At 36.7% G+C, this 12,629-nt stretch overlaps 1 protein-coding gene across 1 annotated transcript in view; it reads left to right on the top strand.

The window, feature by feature from the left end:
* LOC114366388 (uncharacterized) overlaps window positions 1–12,276 on the top strand; it is a 50,045-nt gene extending 37,769 nt beyond the window's left edge. The window contains exons 5-12 of the mRNA XM_028323252.1: window positions 325–1,292; window positions 4,129–4,234; window positions 5,666–5,786; window positions 6,305–7,340; window positions 7,768–7,967; window positions 9,634–9,762; window positions 10,027–11,321; window positions 12,023–12,276. Of these exons, the coding sequence (XP_028179053.1) occupies window positions 325–1,292; window positions 4,129–4,234; window positions 5,666–5,786; window positions 6,305–7,340; window positions 7,768–7,967; window positions 9,634–9,762; window positions 10,027–11,321; window positions 12,023–12,276 (4,109 nt within the window). The remainder of the gene's footprint in view (window positions 1–324; window positions 1,293–4,128; window positions 4,235–5,665; window positions 5,787–6,304; window positions 7,341–7,767; window positions 7,968–9,633; window positions 9,763–10,026; window positions 11,322–12,022) is intronic.
* Window positions 12,277–12,629: the final 353 nt, after the last annotated feature.

The following is a 12,629-nucleotide window of genomic DNA, read 5'->3' on the forward strand; positions in this document are numbered from 1 at the left end:
TCGTAGTTAATAGCTCTTTTATTCCTGTTATGAATGTACTATTATTATTTTCTTTTAATAGCACTTTCAGGATCAGTAACCAGTTTTTCAATATCTTGTATAGTTTAGAAATAATCGAGTGAGATCGATTCCACCCTGTATATTAAATCTTACTAGCATTCCTTGAGTAGTTGACCGGGTCGGAATATTATTATAATTTTTTCAGACATCTCACCTAATCAAATGATGGCCACCATGTTACACTTTCGCATCTTTTAAACAATACATACTTATAACAATATTTTATCAGTAACAAATGCTTATAACCTTAACGTTTTATTTCAGCTTACGCGAATCACCATTCAGAACCGACCAACCAATGTTACCAGAACACCTATATGCAGAAAGTCTACGCCGACACCGTCCTATCGCAGCTAGACCAAGAACTAGACATGACCCTCAAAGAAATGTCTAGAAAAAAGCCGCCTGTAGCACCTAGGAAACCCTATAAAGACCTAGACCAATCAGATTCCAATTCAGACCAAGAATCCAGGCCCAAAGTCTCTAGTATCATGGCCAAAGTGTCAAAATTCGAGTATTACGCGAAACAGCAAAAGAGTATTGGAAGAAGCCAGTTTTACACTTCAAATGAAAACGAAATATCTCCTAAAGTATTCAGTTCAAACTCTCTTACAGTCAACACCCCTGCAAAAGATGTCTTAGGGGGCAAAACAGTGCCTAATTACATGAATAAAACAAAACAAGATCAAAAAGTTATATTACTAAACGAAAATAATTCAGTAGACCCCAAAAACTGCTCATACGCCAACGTAGCTATTAGGAATAAAACAAAAATAGACGATATTGTAAGAAATTTCGATGACAGTACAAGAAACGATCATAGATTACCAAAAAAAGTCAACAATGATCAAGTGAAAAACGATCATATTTACGGTAGAATAAACGCGAAGCAAGAAAGCGACAAGAATAATTTTGAAACTTGCAAGAATAATGTGGACAACGGCAAGAATAACATTGAAACTTGCAAGAATAATGTCGAAACTGGCAAGAATAATGTCGAAACTGGCAAGAACAATGTTGAAACTTGCAAGAACAACGTCGAAACTGCGAGAAGTGATACAGAACAGTCTAGAAATGAAGCATATGGAAGGATTGGCGATAGGAATGTGAATCTCACGAAGACTTTGACGCTGCCATCACCGGCGTTTGACAGGAATCCTCAGTACTCACCGGTGTATGCGAACTTCCATAACTATGACAGAAATTTGGAGGCCGAAAATAAGAGGATCAAGGTATGTAACCAAATCTATATGGAATTATAATCTTAAGGCTGAGTTGCACCACCTAATTTTAACACGAAAACCGGTGTTTTTTGTATGGAGTTTGACAGATTTTCGACGTTTGTTATAGTTAAAGTAAGGTGGTGCAACTCAGCCTTAATATACTATCAATTAAAACGAGGTATGTTTACTAATAACCACGATATAGAGAAAAATTCAGATTTTTTCTAGGTTTGGAATCGTATACCAAACGAAATAAAGTTCAAAATAAATTGGCTACTAATCATAATTGGTAAAAGTTAAAGCAACATTTATAACTTCTTCTATGTAGTCAGACATTTTCCATTTCATTGAACAAGATGTAGGGATACCAACAGCAGATCAATACGCAAATACGTATGTCTCAATAAAATATCAACTTTATTACTTTAATATAAGGCTCAAAATCTATTGACTTATCATCGTCCCGCGGCTGGCATAAATGTGAAATACCTTTATCCTAACCAATTCCATGTATCTCAGTTCATAACACACTGACTTACTACGCCGCGACAATTAAAACAATTATTTGTAGGTCTAAGCCTCCGAATACATTGTTATCTCTATAGAATATAGATAGACTTTGTCAAACACTAAAATGTGATAATAGAAACATGTTTTGCAAAACTATTGCTTATATTCCTGGTTTCGTTACTTTTTTAACCGACTTCAAAAAGGAGGTACTTTAATGAATCTTAAAGTACTCTTATAGAAATAGAAAATCTTTATTTGACACGGAAATACTTGCTCTATCTTTCTCTTGTAACATCGTCTTATCGACACGACATATCCGGCTCGAAGGACCAAATCGCTTTGTAGGTCGTTAAGTAAAATTGTTCAAGTTTCATAACTGCGTGGTTTCTATTAAAAAAGTATCTATCATTCTTATTTATTAGCTCTGCCTTTCTTCTTTCTGTTTTAGGTCAGTTCTCTTCTTTTAGGTTCTCTGAATAGTTAATGTTCCTCCTACTTATACAACTTTTAATTAAACTGATAATAAAAACAAACGAACAAACCAAACACACGTGTAGTTTAGTTGAGGAAACAATACCGTTATCAGTTATCGTGATTGTGACGTATTGATAACATTGCAGATGTGATTACATTCAACCTTACAAGGCCGAGATTATCAGACCAAAATTAATTGCCGAGTTATTTTAAAGTGTACTTCGTAAAACAAATGATAGCGTTGAAACAAAAAAAGTGCTAGTGAAAAAAGTTCAAAAGTTAAACGTGATTAACTAACTTGAAAACTTAGTAAAAAGTATTAAACAATTTACAACTAGAAGTGACCTTTGAAATGCAATTAAAAATAATTCTTACAATGTGAAGGTGAAAAAAGCAAAACCAATTAATGTTAATACAAAAGTGGCTTCACAACGAACAAAATCACTCGCTAATTCAAAATTATGTTAGATTTGAACTGAATAAAGCTATCAAATGATCAGTCAAGTGTATCGAAATCAAATTCTTTGTTATTGTAACATAATACCTGAACCAGTGTCAAAAATATCCATTACAACTTTCGTTTAGGAAAACGAAACGGCAGTCTACGTTTGGTTTTTGTGAAGACAGCACTAGTATAATAATGAGTGTTGTGTTTTGAAAACATCGATTGTTGACAGTGCAAAAAATGTGTAAAAAGACAAGTCCAAAAAAAGAACTATCAAATAAAGATCTGCTTAAACTCTTCGTTGCAAATCTGAAGAAAAATACACTAGCGTTAAAACAGTTGAAGGCCTCAATTGATATAGACAATCAGCGAAAAGACTACGAGAAAATTATCGACCTAACGAACAATGTGAACGAAAAATTAGACGTAGTGCACAAACTGCGAAATGATATTAAAATATTTCGTACGATAAACACAATTTTAACCAACCACTACATAAAAGAAACGAGAGACCATGAAAATAGTGTGGATGGAAAAATTATTAGACTAGAAAAACAAATAAAACAATCCTATGAAGATTTGAGGAAAGACATTTCAAAAATCACGGATGGTGTTGCCACTGATAAAAATAAAGATCCTAAATTAAATAAGCTTGCTTCTATTGAAAATAGCAACGTTTTTGTGGTAGGAAATGATATTAAATACAGTCAATATAATCAATTGTATATTAGAAATGAAATATACAACAGCATTATTAAGAAAATTGATAAGCTCTTTTGTGGTATGGTAAGTTTAATTCTGTCACGTTTTATCTTTGCTCAATATTTTTTACACTAACTTTAAATCAAGACATTGTTACTTCTATTTATTTTATCATGTGGATTAATGAAATGTGTAAAAGACTGATAACTGTGTTAATTAATCTAAATGATCAATAATTAAATACATTTTGCGATTTAGTGTAGCCTGTGTAGGATAGCAAGTAATCTGTACTTATCTGTAAATGAATTAGACATAGGTACTTTTAAATATTCTTTTTCTAATTGCAATGCATTCATTTACTTAATTTTTTGTGAAGCAGCCTTTAAATAAGGTAACTCTTACATAACAAAGACTTTTCTAAATTTTGACAGCCTATTCTACGTTATTTTATTAAAGGACAATGAACTGTGACCGTAGCCTAGTTAAATTCTATTATTAGCTTTGTATACTTTGATTAAGCTAAGTGTCAACAAATAATATGTAAACAAGTCTAGACTTCAATTGTTTATATAGACGTATGGACGTCTTCTGTACATAAAGCTTACCACTGGACCTTACATACCTAGTTCTAATACGTTCGATTTTGCAGCCAAAGTGTCCTAGTGTGCAAGACCGTATGACAATTGCGTTAAGAATACACTATTCCCTTTCTAGGCGTACCAGGACAGAGTGAAGGAAGAAGAGCAGAAGGAAGCCGAGACAGCACGCCTCGAGGAAATACTGAATATGTGCGCTGAGTACGAGAGGCAGATCGCGTCAGGTAAAGTGTTAAATATAGATTTTTTAGCTACCTTAGGGAATGTGTTCACTCAAAAATTCCGTATTTACAAGAAACACTGGATATTTGGCTTGCATACATAATGGATTACAATAACAACAAATATCGAGCCTTTACCGCCATTTTAGCGCAACCGACAAAAACCAAATTTTACATGAGAAGGTTTTTTTTAATTATCTTTAATCAGAAGTGTGCTAATAACAAGAAAAATGACATACGTTAATGATTTTTAGAGATTTAAATACATGACTGAAAATAAAACAAAAATAATGAGTATTTATACCATTTATGGCGCATACAATATTTTTGCTGTCACAGTCTTTAGATATTCGGGCGTTTACGATAACATTACCTATCAAAGTTACTATGTCCAAGAAATTATAATAGTTAAAAAATAGGCATTTTAAAAGGTTTTTAAATGAAATATCCACATAATAATCAAAAAATATTTATTCATAGTAATCGTTAGGAATAATGAGATCAAATTATACCTACTGGAAGCATCAATGACTAGTTTTTTTTTATGCTTCCGACTGCATTTGCAAACACTAAGTTGTCTTTTTTCTTTCTTTTCTGTTTATTTTTGTAATATTCGAATACATGTTAATTTACTATTCGAATACTAATTTGAAATTAAAAATTCGAATATTCGATTGCAATCTCTAATTGCATCAATAAACACCCACAGTGAAGCGCTAATGTTGCTTGCGATAACAAGTGCGGTCGCTTGCGACAAAATGCGTGTGTCGCTTACGTTAAGTTTTAGAAAAAATGTGTATTCACGATAATTTTAGCACTTGCTATAACTTTGTAACGGTTTTTTTTGGCGGGAAACACCAACAGGGATGGGTCCGTTACGGTTTGAAATACTAGTTTCGATAAAAAACGGTTTTTTGACAAAAGTGTCGCTTACGATAATTTGGCGGTAAAGGCTCGATATTACCTACATTGACTCTTGGTCCAATATTAAACGTAATTCATTTATTTGTGCTTTGTTTATATTTAACCACTAATTAGTATTTTCGCCATTAGTTAACTGTCTCCTCCTCTCGCTAGCTTGCAACCTACAATTTTTATAGTCGTTCAACCCCTTGTGGTAAGCTAAAATATGTTTGTGGTACGAGTGGGTTCATCACAATAGTTCAGTGGCGGTAGGGTTCGAACCCACGTTCCTCGAATCTCGATATCGACACCCTTGGGCTATAGTCGCTTCAAGATTGTTGTTGACATGCGACACAAATTAGAAATTTAGGCTGAGTTGCACCACCTAACTTTGACCGTTACTATGACGATAACCGGTGTTTTTTGTATGGAGTTTGACAGATTTTTGACGTTTGTCAAAATTAAAATAAGATGGTGCAATCCAGCCTAAATGTATCTCAGTTCAATAGCTAAGTATGTTGCTATTTACAGGTATCCCCATCACACCGACAGAGAAGCGGTCGCACAACAAGATAATAACCAACGGCTCACTGCCTCGGAGTGGAGCCCTGAATAACCCTAACTTCGTGCAAACCAGCGACGGGTACTATAAGTAAGTGGATTTATCATTATCATCATCACTAACATCATCATCATTCCATTTCCGAACAACTTCTCAGATTATAGTTGTTGCAATTCACGAATCTGTGGTGGATCGCAAACGCTCTTTTTCAAGTTTTAATAGACATTACACTACCGTTATGTGCATGTACACGTACGCACAAGTAAAGCTCACTCGCCTTCGTGTTGCAAGAACTATAGCATCCTTATCAAGATGCGTGTCAAAGAGTAGGACTAAAGAAAACTAAGGTGATTAACCCTCAAGGCAATGGTTAAACAGTTGGAGTTATATTTTGAGCCTAATTTATACCTATGTTTTAATAATCATAAATAGTAATTTGAGCTTAATATCGATTTTTGCGTAAGAAACATTTCTGTTTATTGACCAAGAAAGATGTAAGTCAAGCAACCTTCTCAGAAATCTATTCAAACAGTCAATCCTTATTTAATTTTCAAATATCATGTATTAAAACTATTTATTTATCCACGTCTATTTCTCTCTCATTTCAGGTTCGATACTAGTCAAAACCGCAACAATTCCATTAGCAAATCCCTCCCAATCCAGAGGAACCTATCAAGCTACGAGAACTTCGACCTCTCCCAATCCCCCGAACAAACCACCCCAGAAGTGACGATCAGAAACCAAAGCAACTACGAAAACGTAGGGAGGATGGACGAAATCGGAATCCCAGTGTTCGATGACCCCAACGAACTATCTAGTCCCATTATGATTAGGAAATACAACCAAAGCACCGATAGAATACCCAATATGTCCTCCCCGATAGGCAGTCCTTACGAAAACGTGTATTACAGGAACAATGTGTATGGGAATCTCAAGCCAAAATCGCCTAACACCCAAAGTCCCAGGACGCGGATAAAGACGACTTTCGCTCACAAAATTCTACCTTCACCACAATATTTTATATTCCCAACGCCGCCTCCTAAAGATAATTCGAAAATTCCTGAATTCGGTCAAAGTAGTTCTCCTAGTGACAGTCAAAAGAGTCCAACTCAAAATGAAGTCAAAAGTAATGAAAATAGTCCAAATGACCACACTGAAGTAACAAGAAGAAATAAGTGTGAAGGAATAGAAAAGCAACTTAGTTTAGAAGAAGAAATCCCAATGATCGATGATTCAGATGTAACTAATGATATTGAGTTTAGATATTCTAAAATCATCACAGATAAAGACGAAGAAGTAAAAAAGGATTGGCCTAAAGAGCCTGAGATAGTTCTGACGAAGAATCTGAGCTTTGATGACGTCAAAAAGGAATTAATGGCTGATATCCCGGAGTTAGAAGAATTCGAAAAAGACTTAAAACAGAACAAACAAGAGAAACTAATGAAGCATATCACTGAAACTATCAAAAAGGTCGACGTAGAAGCTGATTCTATAGACAGTGCGGTCGTGGACGATAATACGGATGATCTGAAGACCAAGTACGATAGTTTGAAAGATGAAAGAAGGAAATTGGTGGCTGAAATCCATGAAATCAAATGCAAGATGACTGAGATTAGGGCGCAAGAGGATGATATTTTGAGAGAGGTAAGTTTTAAAAATTACCTTTCTAACTAATATTTTATAAGCATACAAAAGCCATTTATAGGCATTTTTAAATGCCTGTTTGCAAAAACAAATGAGTTTTTTATAGGTTGTGACAGGTCCCCAATCCCATAGTAAAATCCATGTTGATGTATATAATTTATGTATTTTGTCCTACTAATATTATAAAAGCGAAAGTTTGGATGTTTGTTACTCTTTCACGCAAAAACTACTGAACGGATTTTGATGAAACTTTACAGTGTTATTGTTTATAACCCTGAATAACATATTATAGGCTATAAATTATCACGATCTGTGACAACCATAGTTCACGCGGGTGAAGCCGCGGGCAAAAGCTAGTCATTTATAGTGTTCCACCATCTATTAAAATTTTCTTATCACTGTAATAATACCAACAATTTATTTACAGCTTGAAATGGAAAAGGCACTGATCAAAGGCGAATACGACTCCGAAATCGCCATCTTAAATATAGAACAGAAGAAGAAAATAGAACTGGCTGAGAGTGCGAAGAGGATAGAAGAAGAAATACGGCAACTGAAAGAGAAGCAAGAGGCGCGTCAGAACGAGATGCGAGATCGGGTGGAGATCGCTACTATGAAGGTTGAAAGGTAAGTTATTTTTATATGTCTGTTTAATTTGTGGACCTTAAGGCAAGGGAATAAGGTTGAAAATATGTTGAGAACTATATTTGCTCTGCCTTATAAGAGTAGACGCACACCGTTGATTTTTAGTTGGCCGATAGTTGTGCCCGATTTTCATTTGTATGAAGAATCGGCCAAATCGAATCGGCGTAGTGTGCGCACTCCCATACATGCCCATACTGATCAACTGCCCGACTAAACTATCGGCCGACGAAAAATCAACGGTGTGCGCTTACTCTAAAAGTCGAAATCTTAAGTCATTCAAAAACAAAAAGAAATATTGAATACCTTATAAACATTCATGTATTGTTTTCTAACTTCCTTAGTGTTGAATGTATAGGATTTTTTCATTTATGATTCTAAACCTATCTTAAACTAATTTATATATTTATAGCAGTCCTAATAGGATAAATCAAAGGTACTGAATCAAAATGTTATGAAGTAGATTCTCATTGTGATTGTCCATTTCGTGTTGTGTGGTGTCGCTATTCGAATAATTTTCTTGTACTCGTAAATTAATATACAACCCGGTTGTGTTAACTGCGCACCTAACAGCCGTGACGTCACATCGACGCTCTGGTACGGACGGGGAGGTGTGAGGGGGAGCGGGAGGGAGCGAGGTGTGTAGTAACCTCGATTGGGTTGTAAAGTATAGATCGTTTCATCCACGAAGACGCGCCCCACCATTCTTCCGCTAATGTTTGAGTGTTATCGGTACACGCTAAATCATCCATGAGTGCACACGCACACTACAATAATGCCTTACGGATTGCTCGGATCAAACTCCCCGCACCCGCGCGACCGAGACCAAACATTGGTGGGGCGCGTCCGAGTGGATGAAACGATCTGTAGCACCATATACACTCAACATCAAATAAACCGCACCTTCCGCGACGCGAACTTTGAAGATTTTCTCCTGACATAATCATGGTGCCCAAACAATATTGGTGTTATTTGAAAGCTTAATAAATATCCTTAAAGAAAAACACATTTAATTTCTTAATAAACGATTAACATATACCATAATGTGACTTGAAAAAAGACCTCACTTTGGGCTCACCTCTGGGATCAATTAGACCAAATTGTATGGATATAAAACCAAATAATGATCGCACGTGTCCTCTTTAACAGATGGATAGCGATTAATCCCAACTTAACAGTTTTATAGCCATAAAAGGTGGCTCAAGTATAACTACCTATTTTTTGAAGAAGTGACTCTGGATCCTTCTAAAGACGCATTTTTGGGGTAAAAACCTTTCCTTTAATGAAATGAAGTTTAGAACTAGACTTTTAAATAGTGCCAATATTGGTAGGAAGTGGGGATGCATACGTTTGAAAATGCTTGTCGCGGGAGGTGCGATTTATTTGATGTCGAGTGTATATATATTCTGTTTTTATCTAAACTGTATATTTATGTATAGGCTGGAGAAAGACATGAAAGACAACACAGCGACTTTGGAAGAAACCTTTCCTTTAATGAAATGAAGTTTAGAACTAGACTTTTAAATAGTGCCAATATTGGTAGGAAGTGGGGATGCATACGTTTGAAAATGCTTGTCGCGGGAGGTGCGATTTATTTGATGTCGAGTGTATATATATTCTGTTTTTATCTAAACTGTATATTTATGTATAGGCTGGAGAAAGACATGAAAGACAACACAGCGACTTTGGAAGAGCTTCAAAACGCGCAAGATATCTTAGACAACGAGACCAAAATATCTGAGGACCTGGAGTTCCAGCATTTGGAGGAGGAGTCTGAATTGTAAGTAGTACTTTAATTAAATAGAATAAGTACGGTTTTTGCAGGGCAACTGGATCATTTGGAGTACGGTTAAATGTCTGATAGTAAATATCATCAGAAAAGTACCTAAAACAATAGAAAAGGTTCATTCTAAATTGTATTTTTGAGCAGGTATAGACGTGATATTGATAAAAACACTGATTTTAAGCGATGAATTCAGCAAATGTAAAAACCCTACTCCTTTATTAAATAATTTATTCTTCTAACAATATTAATGTTTCACAGATTGGCGAACAGAGAAGACATCCAGAACGAAATCATAGTCCTGACCAAGAAGATCGAAGCACAGAAATCTCGAATACTTAACTTGAAGTCGGAAGCGAACAATAACCTCACTTCAGCTTTAGACGAGACCAAAGTCCTACGGGCGGAGTACTTAAAACTGCTCAACCGCGTCGAAGAACTGACGGGCAAAGTGCAGACCATAGAGAAAGAACTCAAACCAATCGTGGCGAAGCTAAACGACATCGAACGAACCCAATCGCCAGATAGCGCGTTTTACACGGACCAAACGCGAACCAAATCCGGCGAGTTCGGGTATTCCCCGCAAAGTTCGGACAGCGACGAAATTGATATAACAAAGATATCCGAAGATCACACTAAACAAATGAAGGATAAGTTCAACTCGATAGATCAGATGTCGCAGTCGATGTTCGTAGAAATCGAAAGGCGAGTGATTGGTGACATCGATCCTATTGATAACGATAATCGATACAGCGAAAGTCCGTCTAAGTCTTCCACTTCTTCGAAGGAGAAGAAAGGATTTTGGGAAAGGAACTTCGATTCGCTCAAACGTAAGAAGAAACAAAAGACACCGGAGAAAATCGACATCATGTCTCAGAGCTTGAACGAGAATATGCTCTTCAATACTGAGAACATTGAGACCGATTTCGACAAGTTCAACAGCTTGAGACATTCCAAGAAGAAAGAGAAGAAAGATACTGGACCTGTCAAAAGTAACTCCTCATCGAAAATCCCTACATTTGCCGCGTTAGGGAAGATCATGAAGAAAGACTCTTTTGGCAAAAAATCCAAGGATCACGTCAAAAACGATGACGTAACCGAAAACAATATCAAAAACCGCTACGTGAAAAACCCGAAACCAATCCTAACAGATAACAAATACATCAAAGCAAAGTCGCTTTCTCCGGACAAAATAAACTACACAGAAGATTTAAAAGAAGAAACAGCAGAAGAAGTAAAAGAGGCGAATCAGAATCAAAAAGGGCACGTGACATTTGAAACCATGCGTAAAGCGTCCATAGACAACGCGAATTCTGCCAAAATCCTACACAGAAAGAGCTGTGGGGATGAACCTAGTATTAAAACCGCTGTGGATGCGCAAAGGATATCTGATTCCGGGAAGATTCCTTCTCAGGATGATATAGATAGGATTTCCAAGGTGACGATGGACGCCCCGATATTGTCAAGCGATACTGACATGAATTCGCTTGGGAAGAGGACACTGGATAGTCTAATGGAGATCGAGAGGAAGAGGATGGAAATGCTGGAAGAACAAGGTGAGTGGAAGAATATTGAAGCGACGATAGCTGAACGGTATAGGTGTCGGAAAGCCGATTCGTTATCTCGCCGATTGTGGCGAACCCACTCGTAACACAAGCATAATTAATTTATTTTGAAATTGACTCCATAGTTACTTGTGTTCTTTAGGGGAAAACGGCAACCCGAAATGGTTACTCTTATGAAACCGCGCTGTAACATTCATATTTCAAAATAATATCACTTTATTTCCACCTTATTTATTTACTCGAAGTTTCTAGCTCTATTTTTACATATGGGATACAGTACAGTACAGGGAACACAGTATTAAATCACTTGTATATTGTATGTATTCTCAGTTTGGTTTGGACATTGCAAGCTAGTCCAAAAAATGATATGAAATCTGTGCTTCGTGAATTGGTCCGATTGAGCCATGTATAGATGACCCACGCTGAACTGTCCCACCAAACTCAATGACAGGGGGGCGCTACCATCGTTCAACTATATGGTTTCCAACATGGCAAAAATCTGAACCAGCGATCGGGTATTGACGGTGGCGCCCCACTGTCAATGTCATCGACAGGACAGTCCAGTATTTTGGAACTATAAGACGCGGCTCATTGAGTCTGACACCAGGCTTTTGACGTCATATGTCATGGTCGGCATTTTTAGTTTGACCTGTAAGTTTCATGAAGTTAGCTCATCCCATTTTTTTCCACAGGCTGCCAAGTAATAGAAAACGAACGTGAGAAGATATCAGAACTCAAAAGGCGGGTCCAGGATGAGACCAAGAAACTCTGGGACCAGAAGTACCGGTCCGAACAGGCCCGGTCCTTCGACGAGACCTGTCAGATCCAGCCGAGCCACTACGACGAGTTTGACAGGACCAATGACAGATTTGACAGAAGCGCTGTGGAGGATTCCAGTCTGATTGATGATAGCTTCATGAGCTCGGCCATTTTTGAGGAGAGGTAAGTGTTTTGTTTTTGTTATTTTATGACGAAAAGATTTTTAGTTATTTTTCTAATGCAACATAAATACTTTTTTACCGGATTAAGATCATAGCAGACTTATCAACTCGGAAAGGTTCAACACCGTATCGCCTTTTGCGAGCTGTCATCGCCTTGTCAACTGCGAGGCGAGTAGTTTACGTTGCGGTGTGGAAAAGTGTGCGTTGCTGTATAGAGTTACATACCGCCTCGAGTTGATACGGTTAACTTACGATTCATTTCCGGGTTGATAAGTGTGCTATGTCCTTTACTAAGTGTTGTTGAGTGTAAAACAAATCTTCAAAAAAAAAAAAGATAAGAATCTATTTTATATTTAAA

Source organism: Ostrinia furnacalis, unplaced genomic scaffold (genome assembly GCF_004193835.3).
Source record: "Ostrinia furnacalis isolate ACB-3 unplaced genomic scaffold, ASM419383v2 OfSCF0631, whole genome shotgun sequence".
NCBI classification, from domain to species: domain Eukaryota; kingdom Metazoa; phylum Arthropoda; class Insecta; order Lepidoptera; family Crambidae; genus Ostrinia; species Ostrinia furnacalis.